Source organism: Arvicanthis niloticus, chromosome 9 (assembly GCF_011762505.2).
Source record: "Arvicanthis niloticus isolate mArvNil1 chromosome 9, mArvNil1.pat.X, whole genome shotgun sequence".
In the NCBI taxonomy this organism is placed as follows: Eukaryota; Metazoa; Chordata; class Mammalia; order Rodentia; family Muridae; genus Arvicanthis; species Arvicanthis niloticus.
This window is the reverse complement of record NC_047666.1, coordinates 53,611,687-53,637,662: the sequence shown is the minus strand read 5'-3', so window position 1 is coordinate 53,637,662 and position 25,976 is coordinate 53,611,687. Positions and strand designations below refer to the sequence as shown.

At 47.2% G+C, this 25,976-nt stretch overlaps 1 protein-coding gene across 9 annotated transcripts in view; it reads right to left on the bottom strand.

The window, feature by feature from the left end:
- Positions 1–25,976, bottom strand: part of Tsen2 (tRNA splicing endonuclease subunit 2) — a 62,858-nt gene that overhangs the window by 6,512 nt on the left and 30,370 nt on the right. For 7 of the 9 annotated variants that reach the window (XM_076940308.1, XM_076940304.1, XM_034512363.2 and 4 more), the window contains exons 3-9: positions 24,667–24,748; positions 21,930–21,966; positions 16,114–16,627; positions 14,803–14,880; positions 7,558–7,608; positions 4,693–4,831; positions 1,196–1,232 (exon numbers count right to left, since the gene is read on the bottom strand). In XM_076940308.1, the coding sequence (XP_076796423.1) occupies positions 1,196–1,232; positions 4,693–4,831; positions 7,558–7,608; positions 14,803–14,880; positions 16,114–16,627; positions 21,930–21,966; positions 24,667–24,748 (938 nt within the window). Of the gene's footprint in view, positions 1–1,195; positions 1,233–4,692; positions 4,832–7,557; positions 7,609–14,802; positions 14,881–16,113; positions 16,628–21,929; positions 21,967–22,867; positions 22,974–24,666; positions 24,749–25,976 lie in introns of those variants that run through there. The other 2 variants (XM_076940309.1, XR_013112571.1) reach the window with 2 other exon arrangements.

Genomic DNA, 25,976 nt, shown 5'->3' with positions numbered 1-25,976 from the left:
CTAGACCACCAAATAACCAACTAACAACCAAATAATGACAACTAATGACCAACCAGATGGGAAGCTACCACCTTTCAGGCTGAATGCATGCCTACTGACAGGAAGAAATGGACCTATTTTTTTCCAACTTGGAAGCTGCAAATTCTTGCAACTGTCTGGATATTCATACTTCCTGGACGTTCTGAGGACCATCACAGACTAACTTGGTGTTTAACACAGATCCATGGTAGCCTTACTCATCGTGTGAACAGTGTAACAAGGCCAGTGTGCTTTCCTGCAGTACTGACCATGGAGCCCAGCGGTCTGGTCTACCACTAAGCTGCACCCCAGGCTAGCCTGGAGCCTGCTGTTTTGAGACAGGGTCTCACTATGTAGCCTTGATTAAACATGGAATTTGCCATGTAGACCAGCCTGACCTGAAACTTAAGAGCTCCACCTGCCTCCTCTTCAGAGTGCTGGGGTTAAAGATACATGTTACCACACTTGGACAGGAACAGGACTTGGAGAGATATATTTTATTTTTATAAGTATGGGTGTTTGGGCTGGGGAGGCGGTTCAGTGGTTAAGAGCACTGGCTGCTCTTTCAGAGGACCTGGGTCCAATTCTTACCACCCACATGGCATCTCATAACTGTTTGTAACTGCTGTTCCAGGGAATCAGACATCCTCAGATAGACATACATGCGGGCAAAACACTAGTGCACACAAAATTTAAAAGTTATTAAAAAATAAGTATAGGTGTTTGCCTACATATGTGTTTGTATACCATGTTCATGCTTGGTGTCTGTGGATGTCAGAAAAAGACACTGGATCTTCCTATTGTGAGCCACCATGTGGGTGCCAGAGACCGGAAGCTCTGGGAGAGCAACCAGTGCTCTTTACCACCACGTCATCTCTTCAGCCCTAGGAATAGGACATTTTTTGGGGGTATGGGGGAAGGTTTGGTTTTTTGAGACAGAAACTGTCTGTGTAGCCCTGGCTGTCCTGGGACTCACTCTGTAGACCAGGCTGTCCTCGAACTCAGAAATCCGCCTGCCTCTGCCTCCCAAGTGCTGGGTTTACAGGTGTGCACCATTGCACCACCACTGCTCAACTAAGAATATGACTTTTAATTGCCTTTGAGACACTGAAAATTAAACCTAAAGCCAGATATTTCCTTGTGTCCTGTCTATTAATTTATTTAAAAACTTCCAAACCTTGCATGGTAAAATGGAGGGCCTTTCCGATACAGCACTGCAAAGAGAGAAAGAAGATGTTAGGCCATCATAACTACCCAGAGTGAGCCGACACCCAGCTCTCTTCATGAGGCACTCTGCTCTCTGGCCCCAGGCTGGCTTCAGAGCCAACCTCTTTCTCCCCAGAACAATGAAGCTAGTCAAATCTGCTGTCCGAACCTGGACACCCTTGTTCACCCCACAAGCAACTCCCAGAGTTAAGTACAAGCCATTCTTTTTTATTCTCTTTTGGTGTTGAGGACTGAGCCCAGTGATTCACCATGCCCAGGCCATTTCCTAGCTACAAGTGGGCCTTGTCTTTCTCCGTATGTGCAAAATGGTAGACAGAACATTAAGTCCATACAATGTTCAGCATTTGTGACTTGTTCCAAATCAACCGAACTCAGAGTGAGGGTGGGCCCCGCCTGCTGGTGCCGTGGCACTGGAGACACGCACAGTTTCCAGGGAAGTCAAGGACCACTTCCCAGCCTTTTGGCTAGTCAAGTGTGGTGAGAGCATATGTCGTCTGAGCATGAGGACAGCACCATACAGAGAGTGGGGCACAGTTATGCATGCCCAGCACCGGGGGGTGGTAGGTAGATTATGAGAGCTTGCTGGCCAGCCCACCTGAAACAGTGTGTTTCTGTTCTGGCTCACTGAGGGACCCTGTCTCTAGGCAATAAGCTAAAAAGTGACAGAAAAGTCACCTGACCTCTTCCTCTGGTCTCCGGATGCATGCTTACCTGTAGTCATTTACACGCAACACAGTTAGATGCAGGTGTTGGGAAGAAGTCTCAGCAAGTAAAAACGTTTGGTATGAGTGCTCATACATACATGGCACATGTGTCCATGCCATGGCATGTGCTCATGTGAACCTGACAGACACACACACATACATACACACATACACACACACACACACACACACACACACACACACACACACACAAATAAAAACTAAAATAAATAAGTAAATAAATAAGAAATTACAAAAGATCCGTAACACACTCTCCACCCAGTTATCAGCCTGCCTTTCTCATGGGGATCTGACACATGAAGGAGTGAAGCCAGTCTGTAGAGGTCAAAAATAGCCTCTCATTGAAGGAGCCTGGGCCTCTTCAGGGACCCCTTGGAGGCAGGGACTGGCCATCTGATCTCCACATCTTCCTAGCTTTCTTTAGGTTCTCAGTCCCTGAGCAGCAGGGCCTGGCTCTGAGCTGTGCCATATGCGAGTTGACTCAAAACACTCCTGGGTCCAGAGCTCAGCACTTAGCCAGTGACCCTGAGGGCCTGTGCTGAAGATGAAGCCCAGGACCACGAGCACCTGTCAGTCATATGGAGCCACCTGGAGATGCTCACTGGATTGCATGGAAAATAAAAGTGAGTGCTACGGTGAGCCCCAGGCCTGACATTTATAAATGAACAATGGATGGTATGGCCGCGCCCTGAAGGCTGAAATCTAAAAGTAACCCACAGCTTTGCCATTACTGCTGCCATGTGCTAGCCCTGTGACCCTGGCTGTCCCCTTGCTCTCCAACAGAGGAAAACTCAAGAAAAGCTTGTTTCCCTTGAGAAATGAACACAACTTCCTTTTTGGAGACAGTGATTTTGGAGCCAGCTCGGGACTCCCCAGGACACTGCAGGACCCCTTCAGCCAGCTGCTGCTTCTGGTCAGGTTTCTGTGGTCACGCTGCCATTTGCCCATTCATTTCCCAGGTACTGTTTCAGCTCAACTCGGTTCCTATGAAGCGAACATCCAAACTCATCCAAACAGCTCTCTATGATCTGGGGTTAAGCAATGGGAATCAGGTGGACCAGGACCATCGCTTCCTGCAATCTCTGTCACTCCAGGTTGTGAGACTTTAGGCCAATTACTTGCCTCTCTGAACTGGTTTTCAACATACTAAAATGAAGGCACTGCTGGGTACAGAGGCACACACATGTAGTCCAGCTACTTAGGAGGCTGAGCCAGGAGGGCTGTTCAACTGTGCAAGCAGCCTGGGCAATGTAAAGCTCTATTTCAAGATACAAAACAGGGCTGGAGAGATGGCTCAGTGGTTAAAAGCACTGACTGCCCTTCCAGAGGTCCTGAGTTCGATTCCCGGCAACCACATGATGGCTCACAACCATGTGCAATGGGGTCTGATGCCCTCTTCTGGAGTGTCTGAAGAGAGTAACGGTGAATACATAAAATAAATAGATAAATCAAGATACAAAACAAAACCCAAAGCATCCAAGGGAAATGAAGGTCTTCTCTACTCAATGAATCCATGTCTGTAACACCACATGCTTTGACTAAATTGTGAGTCATTTGAGCACAACTCACCCAGTCCTTCTCAGAAGTGCTCTACAAAGATGTTTTATCAACATCCCAAGGCTTGATAAGACAGAGCTCAGGCTAATTAAGAAACCAGCTGAGGTCACGCAGGTGGGACGAGATAGATGTAGCTGGAACCCGAGAGCTCTGTTACCCACGCTGCCTCTTAACACAGCAGACAGCCTCCCTGACTGCTTCAACTCACATTTCCCCCTTAGGATGTGAATGGTGGAGAGCCGCTAGGTAGGTAGATGCGATCACCGGGATGAGAACGAGAGGAAGTCAAAAGAAACAAAGCAAGGCCATCCCCTGTACAAACATGAGCTGGGATCAACACAGCTATCTTGAACCCAGTTCACTCCATCAGCCTTCTGTGGGTAACCTCCAAGACAGAAGAGGGACGTCCCCTAGAGGGACGGGCACATAGCAACCTACCAACCACTGTCAGAAAAGACCTTCAGGGATGCTGGTGGCCCCTGAGGACTATCCCACGATTCTGGGTGTTGTGAGTGACTGTCTCCTGAGCCTAGCAACTCCCTAGAGAGTTCAGCTGTGCCTCCTTCAACAAGGATCATCCAGCCAAGCTTGTTGACTGTTTATACCCAGGAGAGGTGGGGAGCGTCATGAGAGTGACTAGCACTGGAAACCAGTGAGGGTACATGGCCTTTCCTTTCCATACTGCAGTAAGGAATGACAAAGGCACACAGAATAACAAAGGGCAGCCATGATGAGTGTCACAGGAACGAACAGCACCCTGCCGGTCAGCTCAATAAACAAAATAAACAACAGCTGGCCTATCATCATAACTCCAGGACTCGGAGTCTGAAGCAAGTGAAACTGCAAGAAAACAGACCTGACAGAAGTCACACAAGCTCATGGCTGATGTGCAGCAGGCGCCATAGAAGTCCTGGCTATGACTGGGAAAGTCTGCGCCTGGCAGTAGGCTGGACCAGCACTCGGCCTTCTCATTCTTTGGATTTAACCCATCCCATCCAAACTCCCAGCAACGGTGTCCAACAGAATAGGTGTCAATAGAACAGATAGTTACCTCGACCTCCCAAGCAAACTGGGCTGACCTCACATCTGCCACACACGCGCGTGCAAACACACACACACACACACACACACACACACACACACACACACACCAAGAGCTACTCACGCAGATCTGTTCCGTACTTGAGCCCCACCTTGGGCACCCAGCCTTTGCTTCGGAAGTAGTGGTAGGCCATGTAGGTAGTCCTGAAGGCGGGCTGGACTGCAGTGAAGGCTTGCCAGAGCTTCACTATTGTCAAAGGCTCCTACAGTTTTTTTTAAAAAAAGATGTTAGTTTGCATTTATTTCTTCCTGCTCAGTAGGGGAGTAGACATCTAGACTAGCATGGTACTGCAGCAGCAATAGAGACAACAAGAGGGATTCATTCAGGAGACCTAACCCACATTGACATGTGACAGCAACCACTAAGTGTGGCGTTCCCAACACTGGTGCTACTGTGAGGTCCATCTCAGAGAAAGTAACACAAGCAGTCTTAGTAATTTGGGTCATTTTAAGTTAATCACACTCTTTCCCCTTGCATTGCTGGGTATGTACAACAGGGCCTTGTGCATGCCTGGGCAAGTGCTCTACCACCGAGCCATAGTCCAGCCCCCTGGATACATGGTTAGATGAACTACGTGCATAAGCCAGGTGTGGTGGCACATGTCTTTAATCTCAGCACTCGGGAGGTGGAGGCAGAGGCAGAGAGGGAGGCCAATCTCTATGAGTTTGATGCCAGTGTGGGTCTACCAAGTGAGTTCCAGGACAGACAGGGCTACAAAGAGAAATCCTGGCTCAGGAAAAAAAAATGTTCTTGTGGGTGAGTGGGGGTACTGCTTTTTTGAGACAGTCTCACTACTGTAGCCCAGGCTGGCCTTGAACTTGCAGTCTTCTTGCCTCTGCTCCTTGAGTGCCACCAGAAAAGTCTACAGTGACCCATGTGGCTCCCACCTGAGGCTCCCATTCATTTCTTGTTGCAGGGCTCTAGAGACTCAGAAAAGGAGACACTGAGGCTGTCGTGCAGCTTGGCGATGGGGCCCAGCACACACAGGCCCTGGGCTCCGTCCTTGAGAGAGGGACAGGAAGATGAGGAGAACAGGGCTAGGGAGAGGAGAGGCTAAAATTTAGAGATGAGAAACAGCACAGGGGTCTGAGGCCAAGGACAGAGGTGGGGATCTGGGGAAGGACATTATAGACAAAGGAACTAACAGCACGCGCTGTTGGGCTCACGTGTAACAAGCCCATGGGAGATTTTAAACCACACTTCCATGGGTCCTTCAGTGAGGAGCTACTGCAATGTCAGGCCAGCCTCAGGAAAGCAAAAAAATGATTTTGTAAGTGAAATTTTCATTGAAGACCCCAAATGATCCTTGGATCCATTTAGCGTTTAGCTAGGAGAACAGCCACCTGACAGTGCAGTGTGATAACCCAGCTGTGTCCAGAGAAGGGCCTTGAATAGAACAAGAAGTTTTCTCTGGGTTCTACCAGAAAACAGTCACAGCCAGTAAGTGGGTGGGTTGAGAAAGTATCTGGTCTCACTCCACTACTTTGGGAAAGAATCAACTCTTTAACTGTCGGGGGCTCGCCTCTCAGAGAGATGAGCTCAGTCCAGCTCAGTCTAAGCTTTAATTCCACAAACATGGCTTTGTAGAGCACGTGTTTAGCGTGAACAAGGCCCTGGGCTCCATCCCCAGACAACAAATTGCTCTCAGGAACACCTAGCATCAGGTTTTGTTCATACCTGTGTAGCTTCAATCCCTCACTAAGTCTCCCCAAGAGGATGGGGTCCGGCTGGAGCCTGAGGATCCCCCAGAAGCAGACACAGACACTCTGGTGCTGTTTGTCTCCTTTCCTCTTCGTTTCTGTACCTAAGTACTTTGAATAGGCATGACATCAGCAAGGTGCCAAATTCAAAATGGATGAAAAATGTCCAGTGAGAGGCTGCCCTTCTTCATCTGCCTAGAGGCCAGCAATGGTAATACCTGGCAAAGGTGAAACCAGAGACAATGGAAGCCACACACACGTGGGTTTACCAGCTGGTTCTAACCACACTAGCCAGGTGGCCTTGGCTGAGGTGCTTTCTCTAAGCCTCGGTTAGTTTGTTAATGCAGCTCCTACCAAGAGGTGGCAAAGATGAGAACTAGCACAGGCAAGCTGGGCACCATGGCTCACACGTGTTATTCCGAAACTCCGAGAGCTGTAGTAGGGAATTTGTCTCAACATCGAGTCCAACCTAGGCTACAAACAGTGAGTTCCAGGCCTGCCTAGTTTACACGGAAGATCTTGACTTGAAAACAAAAACAAAGACTGTAGAGATGACTTAGTGATTAAGTGAGAACACCTAAGATCCTAGCACCTACAGGCAGCTCACAATCTGTATTCTAGTTTCCCGGGATCCAATGCCCTCAGTGGTGTCTGTGGACACCAAGTATGCAAGGGGTGCACAAATATTCTGGCAAGATGCCTATATACATAAAAATAAAACAAAAAACTTCCCCAAACTGAATATAAAAAAATCAAACCAAACCCAATGAATTTGAAGGGTCTGACACTCAGCATGTGCACAAGTATACAGTGGTGACTTTGATTATTTTTGCAGTGCTAGGGATGGAACCCAAGGCCTTAAACATGCAGAGTAGGGACTGTACACCTGGGTGGCAGCCAGCCTGCAACTGTGTTTTGTTGGTGATGTTAGTACCATCATGATACAGGTTTCCTTCTCCTTACATAACAGGCTGCAGATTCCCCAGCCTCTCAGAGAGACACAGCTAAAAGAGTCATCCTGCTTCTACCTGAACTGCTCCAGCTGGGGTTCGTCAGTCTGAGCCTTACAGGAGAAAGCGCAAATCTTCTTTCATTCAAAGTTGACACACTGGCTTTAAAGCTCCATGGGAAGGGGGTTCTACCCACTGTCAACTACAGCTCCATGGGAAGGGGGTTCTACCCAATGTCAACGCGGGAACAAGGCGATTGTGTGTACACAAAAACTTACCTTCTCATAGTAAATACTCAAGCATCCCAGGGCGTATGCCAGGAAGAAAGCCTACAACAAAGCAGGGAGAAAACTCATTAGAAACACAGCTGCTCTCCTAGGGTGGGTGTGGGGCTTAGTGGGGGAGCGACTGACTGCGCAGCTCACCCCACATCACGAAACAGAAATAAAAATAGCTTCCTGACAAAGCCAACATGCCTCCAAACCCCCATCTATCCCAACAGCCTTATGTTGTGGCTTCTGTCCAGGGCAGTCAGATCTATGATCCTCAGGCACCCAGGGGACAGGGTGGTGGGCAGTACTGAAGGGTGACACTGGGTTACTTTGTATTTTATTGACTCCAGTGCTGGCAACTGAAGGAAGGCCTCCTGCATGCCTGAACTGCCCTGCTAAGCTACATCTCAACCTTTTCTCATGTCAAAGTATTTTAAAAGTCATGAGATACGCTACCCACAACTAATCACAAATGGCCCCTGCTTCCTGGTGCAGGGCAGGAGGGTAGAAACAGGACTTGGCTTCCTTCTTCTCCTGTCCCAAGCCTGTGCACACATGGCAACAAGGGGCCAGAAAGCTGAAGGGTGCAGAAGTGTTCAGGGATGAGAGGGTGCAGGGCCCAGCGCCCCAGTGGCTTCCTTGGAACCACCCATAGCCACTGATATTCTCCAGAGGTGGGGTTCTCCAAGATGTCTGGAGGTCCTGGGTGCCAAACTCAAAACTATCTGCCTCACTCACGCTCCTGCTGGGTGGGGAGGACACAGGTGGAGGAAGAATAGCCCAAAGCCAGTGGTGAGATCACAGAAGACACCATCATAGCCAGGCCCCACTGTGATCTGCAAACCAGGACCAAAACAGAACACATCCCACTCAGTCTTGATTCAGAAAAGTTATTTTTCATAAACACACTGTTTAGGGCAGGGTGTGGTGGCCCAGACCTGCTCCCGGAATATGAACAGCCCCTCCCCCTCCCACCCTGCTCTCTGCTGTGTTAATGGCCTTTTCCTCACCGCAGGCTCCAGCAACTCTCTGGCCTCTCTGCTCCAGAGCACTTACTTTTGTCTGGAAATCCCCTCTCTAAGGCAGAGCAGAGACTGACACTGTTGCTTCAGCCCACAAGACAGTCCAGCTCCCCTCTAGGGAAGGCTCAGTGCTTATGCTGAAAGGATGAAAGGAACCCCCATCCCTGCCTTGGCTGAGGCCCAGGCAGCTAGATGCACTGGGGGCTTTTGCACCTGCCTCAGCTTGCTGCTCCGGGGGCAGCATGTCCTGAGAGGGCATACTTCTTCCTAGGAACTTACTTTGGCTTCACTCTTGTCACCATTTCCTAACACTGAAGCTGTTTGTGGGTGGACCAGGGTGACCGAAACACCACAGAAAAGACAAAGCTGTCCTTAGGTGGACAAGTCCCCTGCATTTTGGCAAATTTGCATTTCTTAGTTCAAAATAGTACAACGAAGAAAGGGAATCTGCCTCACTCAGAGGATCATGGGATGAGGCCCAGTTCAACTGCAGAGCTGAGTTCAAGCCTTCCTGAGGTGGTTTAAAATATTTGTATTTTATGTGTATGGGTGTTTTGCCTACATGTGTATGTGTGTGCCAGGGATCCAAAGAGGCCAGAAGGGGGCATCAGATCACCTGGAGCTGGAGTAACAGATGGCGCCGAGTCACTGTGTGGATGCTGGGATCAGAGCTTGGATCCTCTTAAGGTTAGAGTCAGTGCTATAATTGTTATCTCTCCAACCTCACTGAGGTATTTTATTTGGAATCAGGTCCTCATGAGGCAGAGGAGGGAGGTCTGTAGAGCTGGCTTCATCAGCAAGCTTTTTGTTTTGGGCATAGTGTTTCCATCACACAGTGTATTCAGGTTAGGGCCCACAGCACTGGAAAACCACATCTTGAAGACAGAACTCTCTAAAGCTATGGAGCAGCCTGGCTCTGTGATCACATGACTTCCTAAAGGAGAGCACAGAATCACAGTGTGGCGTCTGCCATGGCCTGGTTCAAGAGCATGACAGGCAAAAAGCCAGCTGTGGAAGGTAATATCAGCACATCTGAGTGACAGCTGGTATCGTCCAGCAGAGGGAAGGACAAAGTCACTGTAAATTCTTAATTTATGATGAACATCAACAATTAAGAGGAGAGAGAACCTCTTGCTATAGGGGAGAGAATTCAGGCATCGCTGACTGGGCACCTACTTTAGTGTCAGGAACCCTGCCAGGAGAGACATGAGCATGTGCCTTACATTTGCGTGATGTTAATGTGATGTCTGGTACTGACCATGCACTCAGAGGGAACTGTCACAACGAATGAGCAGAAGGGAGCACTGAGAGATGCACTGTTTTCTTAAGCATTCCCTTAGCAGCCTCATCCTCTATAAGCCCTGATCAAACCAAATTCTGGTGGAGCTCATTTTAAATTTAGAGGAAAGAACAAACAAACGAATGCATCTGCCATTCTGTGCATCAGGACAACAGAGAGAATCAGAGACTAAACTGGGGTCATCTCCACCCAGGGATGTCAGCATCCTTGGTAAGAGATGTGCCTGTAGTCACCTGCTTTCCCGTAGAGGCACCTGACACATGTCAGACCTCATGGGATCTTCTATAATCCTCCGAGGGAAACATCCTGGCATGTCACCCATCAGAAAACCAAAGGAAGCCACCTCTCCTGTGCTATGTTGATGAGGAAAGTATTTTCTCCCTGCTTTGTCTTTTGTTTTGTTTTATTTTATTTATTTTTTTGAGAAAGGATTTCACTGTGAAGTCCTGTCTGACCTGTAACTTTAATATGTAGACCAGGCTGACCTGGAACTCACAGAGATCCCCCTGCCTCTGCCTCCCAGTGTTGGGACTAAAGGTGTGGGCTACCACAGCCAGCCCTATTCGTCTTTGTCTATAACTTCACATCTATCTTTACCACTGGGGGAGCAAACCCAGGGTTGGAGGCATGCTAAGCAAATGCTATGCCAAGGTGTTGGCACACGGAGCGGCACCATCTGTTTGTTTCCAGTTATCATCGGTAGCTCAGAGCAGGTGCTTTAGAGTTCAGGCTCTACCATCAGATGGCTTAGGTTCAAGTACTGATCTTGAGCGAGGGATTTAACCAGCCTGAGATAGTTTCTTCCCAGGTCAGAGAGATCACAACACGATCTAGGGTAATATGAGGACTTAGGGAGATAACACACAGACAGGTCCTTAGCAGAGACACTAGACCAAACACACAGAACGTAAGACCAGCACACTCGGTATCCCATTGTTCTCATTATGTGTGACTTCCTCTTGAGCCTTGGAGCTGAGCCCACATAATCGTGGGCCAATGAGAGACACACCTCTGTGAATGCTCCATGAAAACAACCGAAGCAGTGGTGATCTCTATGGTACCCGGGATGGATGATGCAGGCAAGGCAAGTGGGGCAGGTGCTGTTACAAGAACCTCCTTTTCCTCCAACCCAACTGCAGATCCCCAAAAGAACAGGAATGAGGTCTTTTTCCTGCTAACATCTCCAGTAGCTACCCTGGCAGACACAGGAGGTCCCCCTGAAATGCTGACTAAACAAAAGACCACAAGAGGAGGGACACTTCCTACTTGGCCACTCCTCTAAAGAACTATCAGCTTCCCTTCCCCCAAAGTCAGCCACACCTTACAGGGAGGTTTTCACCACCTAAGGACAATCACTGTGTGCAATGATAAATCCTGGTGCACATGAACAACCAGAAGGAAACACAATACGTCTGCAGGAATGTGGAAATCATTATATGAACCAAAATCAGCCAGGCTCAGAAGGCCAAATTCTACAGGGCTCCCCCTTCAAAGGTAGAATCTAGAGTTAAATGTATATGTGTTGCTCATAAAAGTAGAAAGAAGCCGGTGAGACGAGAAGATCTCCAGGGCAGGGTACTAGGAAGAAGAGAAGGTAATGGGATCCATGGGAGAGCAGGGGTGCGTTTACCTGAGGGCAGCGAGGGGTTCACTAAGACGGGAACAAGGGTTTGGGGAATACAGAGAAGAGAGAAAGTATATCGACATACATGTATGAATGTACTGAGAAGGTTAGGCTGACTCCATGACAGACTTCAAACTAGCAGTTAAGGAGACAAGGCTTATGAACTGGGCCAGTCCAGGGAAGCCCAAGCAAGTCAATTACTAATAGAAAAAACCCCAGGTTCCAGCCTTCACACTCCGAGAATGGATTCAGAATGTCCCTAGAGAGAAAGATGAGCTTTAAAATGAGCCTGCCAGCTCACTTGCTTGTCTGTCTTGGTAATGAGAGACCCCAGCACGCTGAACTTCTGCAGAATAAAACAGTCTTTGCGTTTACATACCATTTGAGTCCGAGGTATGGTTCTTCAGTGAATCATGCACCCTTACAATACCATAATGAAACATGCTTTGTATGCTAACTTAATTTTTAAGTAAAAAATAAAAACTCAAACCAAACAAACCCCTGTGAATACGGTTAGTATGCCACAGAGAAACATCTGCGGCAATCACTTAAGTTAAAGGGTTCATTTGCATCTGTGTGGTGTTTGCTAGTTAGTTTCTGAAACTTCAGTTTCCACTTCTTTTCTTCAGTGCTGTGGTCTAGGGAAGGAGCCAGGGCCCTGGAGCCTCCTGGGAATCACTCCATCATAGATTGACAGCCCCAGCGCTGGCATCCAATCATGTCATAGCTTCTTAGAAGAACTTATTCATTGGGCAAAGCTATATAATGTATATTTAACATTGGGTTTTTTGCTTGTATTGTTTTTGAGATGGGTCTCATGAAGCTCAGAATTTTCTATGCAGCTGAAGCTGGCCTTCAACTTGTGGTCCTTCTGCCTCCACCTCCCAAGCATGTGCCACCACCGTGTCGTGTCTTTCTTTAACTGCCCTAAGCTGTATTTTGGCACACACTTTGAGGCTGGGTTATGGACCTCTTTCCATATGGTTAATGAGCCGCTCCAACACTGACTGGAAATGAGATTTTCACTGATTACTGAAATCCCATCCACCAATGTTCTGTTTTAGTCTCCTAGGGCCCAATCATTTTACTCATACACTTTAGGTAGTCTAACCTTTTACCACCAGCTATGACATTTGTTGTTTGAACTGTTTTGCTCTTGGGCTGGGGTAGCTCAGAGGCAGAGCTCTTCTCCAGCACACACAAAGTCCTGGTTTGGCCCCCAACAGCTGTTGTACTTTCTTAGCTTCAGGATCCTAAATGAAGGTTAGGAAGTGACACAGGGGAAGAGATGCTACGATCCTCTCTTCTTCCCACCAGCACAGGAACGCAGTCTACAAAGCAGACCCTCACAGCTGCTCAGAAGGGCTTCCCTGAGCTTACAGGGAAGCTGGCTTTAAATACAGAGATGGAGAGAAATCTGAGTCCTTTGAAAAGGCACTCAAAAGGTTGTAGTAGAACTATTTTTACAGATAGGATCAATATCTAAATAGTAGCAAAAAGTAATCAGACATTTCTGTGTGGAAAGTGTAGCTATTCACACGGATGGAGTTTGATGCTTGGACACCAGAGGGGAGAAGGGAACACGGAGAAAGGACAGGCTGGGCTCATTTCATTTTTGCCCAGCATCTCCTGTCCAGGAAACTGAGAATGTTCTACAAGGTGTCTAGCTTGGAGGTCACATGTGCCTGTTTGGTACACAAAAATGTGGCTGAGGCAACTGGATAATGGAGACTTGCACTTACTCAGTTTTAATTAGTTTAAATTAAAACAGTCCGGTGTGGCCAGTGGCTATGGAATCTCAGGGTGGACTATCAGCCTGGGGTGAAAAAGTAAGAGAAAAGGTGCCGTCCCAGTACCACCACTGCCTGCTCAGCTGTGTATCACTGGCAAGGACCAGGAACGGAGGGTCACAGACAGGGCTCTGACATGAGCACCAGGGATGAATACAACAAATTCCCCAGAGACCTGCCCTTCCATCAAGAGCTGTGACGCTGCAGAGCTACTGGAGAAGCTCTCAGCAAGGGCGCACTGCCTCCTGCAGCAGAAAGGCAGGAGTAAGAAGGGTGGGTCTCAACCAAGCTCGAGCACAGCTAGAGGAACACGAGGGGCATGTGCTGGAGTTTGTAGAGGACACTCAGAACACATGCAGTTAGTGGAGTGCACTAACTGATTCTGCAGAGGAAACGCCTGTAACAGCACTGTCAGGATGCCATCAGAGTCACACAAGCACATGAAAAAGCAGTAGGTTCTGTAATTTAAAAAAAAAATGAGTTCTCTCTCTCTCTCTCTCTCTCTCTCTCTCTCTCTCTCTCTCTCTCCCTCTCCCTCTCTCCTCTCTCCCTCTCTCCCTCTCTCTTTCCTTCCTTCCCGTGTTCTGGAAAAAGTCTGGCTATGTTGTTCAACCTGGCTTTGAATTCCTGGGCTCAAATGATCACCCTTCTTCAGGCTCTTAGTGGTGTTCACAGATATGAGTGGCCACACAAAGTGGACTGTTTATTATTTTTCTATTAATTTTAATTGTTTTGCAGGACGGGGATTGGCCCAAGCAGATACTCTGCCAATGACCTTCATCTCGGCCTGAGTTACACAGTTCTAATGAGTGAACTAGTATGCTAAGTACATCTTAATAAAGATAAATTTTTTTTAAAAAGCTGACAAAAATTAGCTGGGCATGGTGCCGCACACCTTTCATCCTAGCGATTGGAAGGCTGTCGGGGGATCTCTGTGAGCTTGTGGCCAGCTGTCTATATATTGAGTTTTTGGGTAGCCAAAGCTACCCTGTGATATCCTGCCTCAAAATAAACAAACAAACAAACAAAGAAACAAACAAACAAAACCAACCAAACAATAGAAAACTTGACAATATTTTGAAACCTTGATGAGAAAAGTTGGCTGTGGTAGTACACACCAAATCCCAGCACACCTGAGTCAGGGGCTATGAAATTTAGGCTAGCCTGGGGTATGTAGCAAGAACCTCTCTTAGAAGAAGGAGGAGGAGGAGGAGGAAGAAAAGAGGGAGGAGAAGGGAGGGAGGGCTCAGATAAATCCCCCAAATGCTCAAAATTCCTTTTGTTTTCTGGCTGAGGATTTGAACCCAGAGCTCTCACACACCATTTTAGTGACTTCACAGAGCTACAGCCCAGTTCCAACACACTCTCAGATGGTGAAAGAGGCTGAGGATCAACATCCTAGCAGGTGTGTCAACATTTCACATCCTATATAGAACTGTTGTGCAAGGTGGGTTCAGGTGTACAGTGTACAGGGTTGGACTCACCCATGGCTGAGAGCAAGATGCACACACATACCTCTTCTAGGCTGAGCTGCAGATACTCAAAGATCCTGTATGGATTTCTTCTGCACACAAGTTTCTTTCTTTTCAGCAACTACAAAGAAAGAAAAAAAGACACACACACAGAGAGAGAGAGAGAGAGAGAGAGAGAGAGACAGAGAGAGAGACAGACAGAGAGAAAGAGAGAGAGTATTAATTCTCAAATGAGCATTTTTTGATAAACTCTCAATGGGCTACATAGCCCAGGCTAGCCCAGGTTAGCCCAGGCTGCCTCAGCTGTGGTGGGATTTGGTATGTACCACCACACCCAATTTGAGTCTTTCTTTTCTCATCAAGGTTTCAGAATATTGTCAGGTTATTCTACTAGGTTTTTCATACTGTTTTTCAAATCTGAAAAAAAAAAAAAAAAAAAGATTAGATTTTAAAAATAGCCCATGTAGGGGCTAGAGAGATGGCTCAGCAGTTAAGAGCACTGACTGATCTTCCAGTGGTCCTGAGTTCAATTTTCAGTAACCACATGGTGGCTCACAACCATCTGTAATGGGATCTGATGCCCTCTGCTGGTGTGTCTGAAGAGTACTCATGAGTACAGTGTACTCATAAGCCTAAAATAAATAAATAAATACTTAAAAGAAACCTATGTGGAAAGGATGTTCTCGTTCTTCTGCTAACACTATCCTGTGAATTTTCCCTGAAGATGGGATAACTGCACTGTTGACCTTAGTGTCTCTCACTCACAAACTGTGTGCCTGAACTTAGGTGTCAAAACTTCAGTTGTGGCAGAGATCAGGCAATTATCCGGAGTTACTTCCTCTCCCATACAACGCATAGAGAATTACTGATCTTGCTTTAACTTATTTAAAAAAAGATTTTTTTTTTTTTACACATGAATTTTAGCGGAAACAGGCCTCGCATCTGCTGTGCAGCTGGGGCTGTGCTTCAGGGCCGGCCTCAGAAACATCACACAGCCTGGTGTTAATAACAGGCCTGCCCAGGGTAAGTGAAGGGCATCCGGGTGGGCTGCCATCTCTCACTGGGCAGCAGGAGACGGGACTGACAGTCTTCTAATCTACAGCAGATGCTTGTAACTGTGGGTGGCACTGACCCCAGGGCACTCTTTTCCTATCCACATCCAGTCAGGGTAAAGTCTGCATTAGTGAGAGATCAGTAACAGCGAGCAGCACAGGAGACGGATCCTAACTCCGAAACGGGAGCAGCAAGGAATGTGAGCTCTCTTTAAAAAGCCAAGACCAACAGCGATGTTCTGACAGTCACTGACTGTACCTGAAGCCCAGACCAGGGTAGCAGGGCACTTTGATCAACGTACCTTCTCACCTGGTGCCTCCTCCTGGACACCACACAGCTCTTCCTCTACGAGCACATACTCGTGAGCAGCCCTTTTTTCTCCTGCTGCCTGGCTGCTGGCTTCAGGCCAAAGGCCATCCTGTGAAACAAGGGCCTCCTGGCTATGGCAGGGGATCTGGGTCAGAGCCTTGGGGTTCTCTACCACATGCCCATTAAGGCTAGAAGGACTAGCCACGGCGAGTGTGGAATGGTCGGGCTCCTCCTGCAGGCAGTCTGAGTGTGTGCTGAGACCCTGCAGGTCGTCTGACTGTCCAGCATCTCCAGTGGTCACAGAAAGTTCGTCCTTTCCCACTCTGCCTTCCAGAGAGGAGTCGGCCTTGGAGCTCAGTGGTTCATGCCGTGGGCTTTCTTCTTCCCCCTTCCTGCAAGGAAGCTCAAGTGGTTCTGTGTAGTCTGTAAGGATCTTCTGCACAGTGCTCTCATCATGGCCCTGCCTTCGCATGAAATCCCTGGCCCATTGCACTCGCTGCTGATACCTGCCGACAGAAACACCTTCAATAACACACTCAAGTTAAATGCCATGACAACAAAGTGACCAAAAAAGCCTACAAGGTGGTCCACCAAGATGACCAGTTTTTCTCAAGGGTGGCTTGCTGTCTTCATTCTCCTGCATCTAACTGTCCAGCAACAAGCATGCATCACTGACCCTTTGATATCATTTGCTTATTTTGACAAAATTAACCTCCATTTAACAAAATGTGAAAATTTATATGATTCAAAACCAAGAGATGCTGGTAAATAAGGCAGAGAAAGTGTTGCATTTTATTGGGATCCATTTTCTTATTTTTAATCTTGGTTATCACACTGTTTCCAACAGACACTCCACTCATAATATAAGACCCTTTGTTTAGCACTGAGAAGTGAATTTCAATTGATATTTTTCACAGTGCCCAGGACTATCACTGGATATGGGAAGAAATGATTTGCCTGATACATAGTTCAAGTTGGCTTTCTGTTGTGATGAAACACTCTGACCAAAAGCAACTGGTGGGGAAAGAGTTTATTTCACCTTAGAGCTTACAGGCACCATGAAGGGAAGCCAGGGCAGGAGCTCCAGGGCAGGGCACAAGTAAAGACCTTGGAGGAACTTTGCTTCTGGCACATTCTAACTCACAATCAGTTAGCATAGTTAGCATTCTTTTCTTTTTTTTTTTTTTTTTTTTTTTGGTTTTTCGAGACAGGGTTTCTCTGTGTAGCCCCTGGCTGTCCTGGAACTCACTCTGTAGACCAGGCTGGCCTCGAACTCAGAAATCCGCCTGCCTCTGCCTCCCAAGTGCTGGGATTAAAGGCGTGCGCCACCACCGCCCGGCTTATCAGTTAGCATTCTTATACAGACCAGAATCACCTGCCTAGCGATGGTACCACTGACAGTGGTCTAGGGCTCTCCGTCAACTAGCAGTTGAGGAGAATGCTTCGGTAGACCAATCTGACTGAAGCAGTCTTCAGCTGACACCCAAGATAGCCATCACGTACACACACATGTCCAAACATTTGAAAACAAGTTCCCATAATAATCCTCAGAGTAGTAACACATTAAATTTCTATACTCAAAGAGTGGAGCATCTGCCAAGACACAAAGGCTCTGGTGAAGACAACAGGGCTGTCAGGATGTTGCTGGGCTGTGTTCCTGTGACAAAAGAATGCATCACAAACCCAAGGCCAGCAGCAGGCTGACCTCTGCGGCAAACACCAGTGGCCCCGCCCACCTTGAAGATACGTTTAATTGCATTCCTCCTCTATTTCACCTGTGTGCTCATATACCCAGATATATATCGGGGTGTACACACTGTCCAGCAGGCAAACTGTCTTTTGCACCTAGAAAGCTGGTGTCTGCTTTAGTTTGGCTTATTCAGAATTCCAAGCTGTTCACACTGGTTTTCCAGTACACAGATGAGCACACACCCCTGTACACTGGTCTGGCTCATTCAGGTATTACTATCCAGCAAGCGAGAGCAAGTGAGTGTCCTAACACTGAGCCCCACCTTGCTCTTTTCCCCCCTTTTTTGAGGTCTGATTTATCCAGGCTAGACTTGAACTTGCCAATTCTTTTGTTTCAGTTTGTTGAGTAGCTGGTAATTATAGGTCTATGCAACCAGGCCTGGCAGAATCTTAGATTTAAAGACTGATTTAAAACATAGCTGGGTGGTGGTGGCACATGTCTTTGATCCCAACACTCTGATCTCTTGAGTTCAAGGCCAGCCTGATCTACAGAGTGAGTTCCAGAATAGCCAGGGCTACCCAGAGAAACCTTGTTTCAAGAAAGTGCCCCCTCCCCCACCTAAGGACTGAAACATGGCAACTCTGCTCTGAAGCCTGTAGTATAACAGACATGGTTAATCTGGTATTGTGCATGTTTGGGGCTTAGCCCAGGCTCTGTATTCCACCATGGTGTAGCTTCTGCTCCCATTCCCCCTCCCACAAAATTGAGAGCTAGTCCTACTGGCTCACAGAGATCTTGTAACATACAACCTCTTATCATCAAGGAACATGGCGGCCTGGTGACCAGTACACACGGTTGAAAAGCCAGAAAGATCTAGAAAGTTTTCTTGTGCTAGCAACTGCAGCATAGACTCCAGAGGTTTTTGTGGCCCTTTGAACCTGTTCATTTTATTGTTTTGTCTATGTGTGTGGGTTTATGTGCAGCATATGCATGTGGTACCCTTGGAGGCCAAAAGAGGGCGCTGGACTCCCCTGATGCAGATCACTGTGAGCCACCATGCGGGTGCTGGGTCCTCTACAAGAGCAGTGGGAACTCACAGCCACGGAGCCTCTTCTCCGTCCCTGGACTTCTGTTATTTAAACACAAACTCTTGTGTCAATGCACCGTATTGTAGGAGAGGGGAGCTATAAGATACATCAGAATCCTTGACTTAGTCACAGTGGGGCAAGTATGTTCTTCCAGCACCTACGGGGATACGGGGATAAAGGGATAAAGGGATAAAGGCAGGAGGATTGCATGTTTTAGGCCAGCTACATGGTAAGACCTCTGGCATACAAAAAAAAAAAAAAAAAAAAAAAAAAAAACCCTCCACAAAACAAAGAAACAAAAAACCAAAACCAACCAACCAAACAAACCCCAAAACCCAGTAAAACCTTAAAAGCAAAACATATTGAAAGAGCCACTTGCCGGGCGGTGGTGGTGCACGCCTTTAATCCCAGCACTTGGGAGACAGAGGCAGGTGGATCTCTGAGTTCGAGGCCAGCCTGGTCTACAGAGTGAGTTCCAGGACAGCCAGGGCTACACAGAGAAACCCTGTCTCGAAAAACCAAAAAAACAAACAAACAAACAAACAAACAAAACAAAACAAAACAAAAAAAGAGAAAGAGCCACTTAACTGAAGGCCCAGCCTCCCCCCTGCTTTGTGCTGACCCAGAGCAAACGCACAGCTCTACTCCACCCTGTCCAGTGGCCTGGAGAGGGCAGATGTGAGTTCAGATCCCTGCTACACACAGAGTGTCACACTTGCTGTGTGACCACCACTTCTCACTCATGTGCCACCCCAGGGCGTGTGGAGAGGATGGACCGAGATGAAGTGTGTCAAGTGTACAGCACAGATGTGCCCAAGAAGTTACACATCTGCTCTCTCACTGCGAGGCCCTCAGGGTAGCGTAAACCACAACTTGATTTGTCTCAGTACACACTGCATTAAAAACTACACATGGCTCGGGGCCTGACTCTTCTGAGTCTGGGCTGAGCCACTGGCATCTCCAGCATCACTGCCATAAACGGCTGCTTTATTGTTCTCGTGTGTGGATTCCTCTCACTCTGGAGATGAGCCCACTTACTCATGGGAAAGCTACTCCAGTAGTGTATTTTTTCAATTTAAGATGAGGTCGTCCTCACTGGTGTACTTAGCAGAAGGAGGAAACACAGACAGACAAGGATGGACACGGACACACACACGGAGACAGACAGACAGACAGACAGACAGACAGACAGACAGACAGACACACACACACACACACACACACACACACACACACACACACAGAAAGAATACTAGAAACAGGACTGGCCAAGAACACTGAGGGCTGCAGGCACCACCAGAAGCTGAGATTTGCAGGAAATGGCCTCCTGTGCCCTCCAGAGGGAGATGGCCTTGCTGATAACTGCATTTTGGACTTTTGGCTTCTAGAACTAAAGATCCTTTTTTGTTGCTTTAAGTCACTGAGTCTGTGGTCCTTTGGGTTGGCAGCTGGAGGAAACATCCATGAGCTGAGGGACCATTTCTGGACACTTAGACTGCAGACACTGCAGTGCTAATAAGTGATGCTCTTCAGGGGGCGTCTGTCTGGGACTCATCCTCAGACAGGTGTGGCTTCTCACATCTCCACAGCAAGCATGATCAGGAGGGTCCTCACGGCCTCTATCTTGTTTCAGAATCCTAGCTCTGAGTACGGCGACCTGAGTACTTGGCCTTCAGGGATAGAGGTTCTGCCAGGCTCTAAGTAAGGCCCACTCCAAGGCTAGCCTGGGAACATGCCTCCCTGATACTCTGCTTGCCTGCAGGGCACAGCCATGAGTCTGCCATCATGGAATAGAAGGTGGGAACATCACAGTGGACTTACGTGGACATTATGCATAGCATAACGAGGCTTTATAGAGGGGCTGGGGTCTGAACTAGAGCATACAAACAATGAGGCTTGAGATGAATCGACACCTGTTTTGTTTTATGAGAAAGGGCCGTGCTAGCTGGTTTTATGTCAGCTTGACACAAGCTACAAGTCATGTAAGGGCAGGAAGTCTCAATTAGGAAGAAGCCTGTATAAGATCAGGCTGGAGGCAAACCTATAGGGCATTTTCTTAATTAGTGACTGGTGGGAGAGGACCCAGCCCATTGTGGGTGGGGCCATCCTTGGGCTGGTGGTCCTAGGTGCTGTAAGAAAGCAGGCTGAGTGAGCAAGCCAATAAGTAGCATCCCTCCATGGTCCCTGCATCAGCTCTTGCCTCCAGGTTCTTGGCCATGTTTGAATTCCTATGCTGACTTCCTTGGATGATAAACTGTGGTGTAGAAACACTAGCAGAATTAAACTTTGCTTTGGTCATGTGTTTTCATCACAGCAAGACAAGACAGCCTCAAGAAAAAAAGGATTACTCTCTAGCCCAGGCTAGAACAGAACTCACTATGTAGATCAAGCTGACCTTGTACTTACAGCAACCCTACTGTATCAGTGCTGATATTACAAACACGAGCCACCACTTAGTCCTAGTCTTATTAAGGGACCGCTAAAGCCCATGCGACAGAGAGATTTGAGGTCTTGCCTTGATATCCTGGAACTGACTCTGAACCCAAGACTGTGAGAGATGGCAGAGAGAAGAGGGCTGTGGGCTCAGTATCTGGGGGCTGTACATGAGATTGTAGGGGGAAGAAATCCTGGGAGTGACATGTTGGCACCATGCAGGTGACTGTGAAGTTGGGGGAATGTTTCCAGAATGTCTAAGAGGAGTTGACAGCGACTTCTGTGAGATCCTTTGACTCTATAGTATAGAGCAAGCAAGAGGGCAGGACCATCTGCCCATATCCGCTGGGAGACCTATTTAGAACACCAAGTCTCAGGACTTTCTAACACATTCTAGATATGACAGCAGTGGGTGTTTTGGGATGGTGACCTGAACAAGCCATACATGCAGATGGGATTTGAGCCACATTAAATCCAGACTCAGTTTCAAGCATTATGTACTCATAGGAAAAAATGAAGGCACAGAGTGTTGTCATCACAGACTACCTAACACCAGACCCGAGAAGACCACACGGAGCCAAGATAGCCCTCACTTACTTCTCTGAGGTGATTATCGGCATGTCTGTCTGCACACCTGGAACAGAAAGACGTTCTATTAGTTCCACACAGACTTCCTTAGACAGAACAAAACCCACTAAAACCCTAAAAAGACAGATACTTTCAAGATCCACACAGTCACACAGCTTAATGCTAACTGTCTATTGGCCACAGCCAGCTTCTGACCGCCATCTTTCCATGCATCTACAACCTCTTGCTGGCTCAGATGGGTTCTAAGAGCCTTAGCCCAGCTCAGAAGCAGATACGTAAGGGGACAGTTCATCTGTGGGATGTTTGGGCCCTGCGTGTAAGCTTAGATTTCATTTTCCCTCTGTGGCTGGAGAGACCCTTGATGGTGGTGTGGTTTGGGGTGTGGAGTTGGCTTCAGCTAGACCTCTGGGTGTCAGCTAGGACAAGGCCTTTCTTCCAAAGTGTTTTTCAGGTCACTCAATGGTCTAGATTTTACTCCTACTCCTCATTCTGCCTTTAGGATAAGTTGTCTCCTTTCCCAAATTCAGCCTTGTGGTGGTTTGAATAAGAATGGCCACCATAAACTCATATTTGAACACTTACTTGGTCACTAAGGAGTGGCATTAATTGAAAGGATTAGTAGGTGTGGCCTTATTGGAGGAAGTGTGTCACTGGGGACAGGCTTTGAGGTTTTGAACAGCCTGGTGTCTCTCTCTTCCTGCTGTCTGTGGATCTGCATGTAGAACTCTCAGCTGCTCCCCAGCACCATGTCGGCCTGCATGCTGGCATGGTTCCCACCATCATAATAGACTAAACTTCTGAAACCGTAAGCCAGCCCCAACTAAATACTTTTTTTTTTTTTTTTTTTTTTTTTTTTTTTTTTTATTTTTTTTTTTTTTTTTTTAAAATAAGAGTTAGCACGGTCATGGTGTCTCTTCACAGTCACAGAACACTGAGATAAGCCTCACCTGCTGCCTAAGGAGGCTTGCCCAGAGGCTCCTCAGCTTGATGCCTCGGAGGAGGCAAAGAGTCTGCTGAGATGGATTCTGGGGTGGTTTATGAAGCAACGGCATTCTGACAGGAGAAAATTGACAAGTCTCTCTCATGAAGGCTGAACAATAGGTGACTATTCCCTAAGACAGCTACCTCTGAGACCATCAGTCTTCAAAACAATGTCAGGAGACCATCAGTCTTTAAAGCTAACTCTCCATCCAACACTGTGTCCCATTTCAAATTATTCCAGACTAGGCTGGCTCCCAGCAATAGGTCTGAGCTACTATACTTAGCTTTAAAGAAATTCTTTTATAATTTTTAAAATAAATGTATGTATGTATGTATGTATGTATGTATGTGTATGTGTGTGTATGTGTGTGTGTATCTACTTATTTATTTATTTTGTGGCTTTTTCAAGACAGGCTCTGTAGCTCTGGTTATCTTGGAACCAGCCAGGCTGGTACTGAACTCCTCCTGAGTCCTGGGATTAAAGACATATACTACTATGCCTGACAATTCTTTTATGTTTTAACCTACTGGTATTGCTTAATTAACTGTCATGAAGATGCCTTGAAAAATGTTTTAGGAGAAAAGAAATGTAAATTAAGGAGCTATGCACATTAGTTCCAAATCTTAAATTCCATTTATTTGTGTGTGTGTGTGTAGGTCAAAGGACAACTCAGGAATCAGTTCTCTTTCTCCACCATGTGGGTCTGTGATAATTTGACTACATCTGGAATTAACTAAAAAAGGCAAGTGGCTGGATACAGGTGTGAGGAGTTTTTCTTGATTGGATGATTTTAGGTAGGAAGACCCACCCTAAATCTGGGCCACTTCTTCTGATGGCAGTCCACATAAAAGGAAGTCCCAGAAGAAGGAAGGTTTTGCTTTTTGCCTGCGTGCCTTCACTCTCACTGGCAAGTACATCTATCCTGCTGCTGTAGCATTGCTTCTCTGGCATTAGAGCAGACTTCTTCAGGATTCTAAGGTATACTAAAGACCAGCTAAGACATTCAGTATTGTGGACTGAAGGACTGTTGGATTCTTGGACTGTCTGTCAGGAGACAGACAGCCACTGTTGGACTAGCTGGTCCACAGCCTGTAAGCCACTCTAATAAATCATATAAATATGTATGAACAAATCCCCACATACACACTTATATATGTATATATAAATATATGTATATGTCACACACCCACACCCACGCAAACTCTAACACAGGGTTCATCCGGGAGATCTAACTCAGGTCATAAGGATTGGTGATAAGCACTTTTATCTACCAAGTTGTCTCACCACCAGCCCCATATTAATAAAATGTTTAACAATGCTACGGTTACTATAAATTCTACCTCTGCAAATGAAACACCAAGCTCATTTTGACAATAGCACAGGCAAAGAAAGTTCTTACACACAGCATCCTACCAGGCAAAGCGTAACCAAAAAGCCTGAATAATAGTTTTCCTGTCTTTGAGGGGCAAAGGATTGAAATCAAGGCCCTATATGTGTAAGACTTCTAAAGGAAAGTGAATGCATTCCCAAGAACTATAAAAGATCCTTTGGCCTGATCTGCTGGCAGATGGGAGATTCTGAGTTCAAGGTCAGCCTGGGCTAAGTAGTGAGACAGTCAAAAAAAAAAAGTCAAACTGAACAGAATAGCTGTTTTGATGCAAATTCTTGTAGCTGCTCTGCTCTTTGCTGTCAGTATTGCTTCTCTTCCAAAACGTACCATCTCACCAGGACATGTAAGCACCAAAGGAAACCTATGTAGCTTACCTTTCCATCTGGCAGCCAGCTTGGGATTGGAGAGTGTGAAGTTCGGACGACTTCTGGAAAGAACGCCTTTTCCAAAGTAACCCTTTCAAGAAGAAACATGGCTGATGCTCAGTGGTCAGGTTTGCAGCTGCAGTGGAATAGAACTATTTAACAGCCTCATGTTTCCCTGACTTCCTAACGATCATACATTCCCACCTCTGTAGTGTGTGTAAGTGTTCATGTGCAAGTGTGCACATGTGGGTGTACAGGTACAGTATGCATATGTGGAGTGCACGTGCATGTATGCACATGTGGGTGTGCAGGAGCATGTGTGCATATGTGAAGTGCAGGTGCCCATGTGGACATGTGGGTGTGCAGGTGCATGTGTGCATATGTGGAGTGCAGGTGCATGTGTGCCTTGCACATGTGGGTGTGCAGGTGCATGTGTGCATATGTGGAGTGCAGGTGCATGTGTGCCTTGCACATGTGGGTGTGCAGGTACATATGTGAATATGTGGAGTGCAGGTGCCCATGTGGACATGTGGGTGTGCAGGTACATGTGTGAATATGTGGAGTGCAGGTGCATGTGTGCCTTGCACATGTGGGTGTGCAGGTGCATGTGTGAATATGTGGAGTGCAGGTGCACGTGTGCATATGTGGGTGTGCAGGTGCATGTGTGAATATGTGGAGTGCAGGTGCACGTGTGCATATGTGGGTGTGCAGGTGCACATGTGCACATCTGTATGCCATCAATGTTGATTCTTTCCCATGGGGCTGGGGTCTGAACTTAGGACCTTGTGTACGCTACTCATAGATCCATCTCTGCAGCCCCCAGCTTCAGTACCAGCTCCTGTCTCATGACAAATTACGCTGACTTGTGTCCAGCATCCTGAAGGCACCAGAACAGGCAGGGGCAGCTTTTCTCACATGTGGCTCAGGAACGCAGTGTATCCAGGAATGAGAACTATACCCACCACAGACCTAGGTGTTCTTGGATTCTTTTGTACTCTGCAGAGGAAGTGTCCCTCTCTTTTCTGCTGGTTCCCCCTAAATACATAATTTCCCTGCTTTTGATTATAAATAAACAGAAAAAATCAAATAGTAATAAGATAATTAAAATTTGTCCAGTAGTGTAAAGCCTCATTCTACCTTATTCACAAACAAAGGCCTTGGCAGGGAAATGTAGGCAGACAGGACCCAATGAGGCCTTAAAGCACCAGGTCCACAGGGACCCCAGGGCTGAGGCCACTGACATTACTGTAAACCCTCTAAGGAAGGTAGAAGAGAAGCAGAATGCCCATCATCTGTCCTGAGCTGGGAGCAGGAGCAGG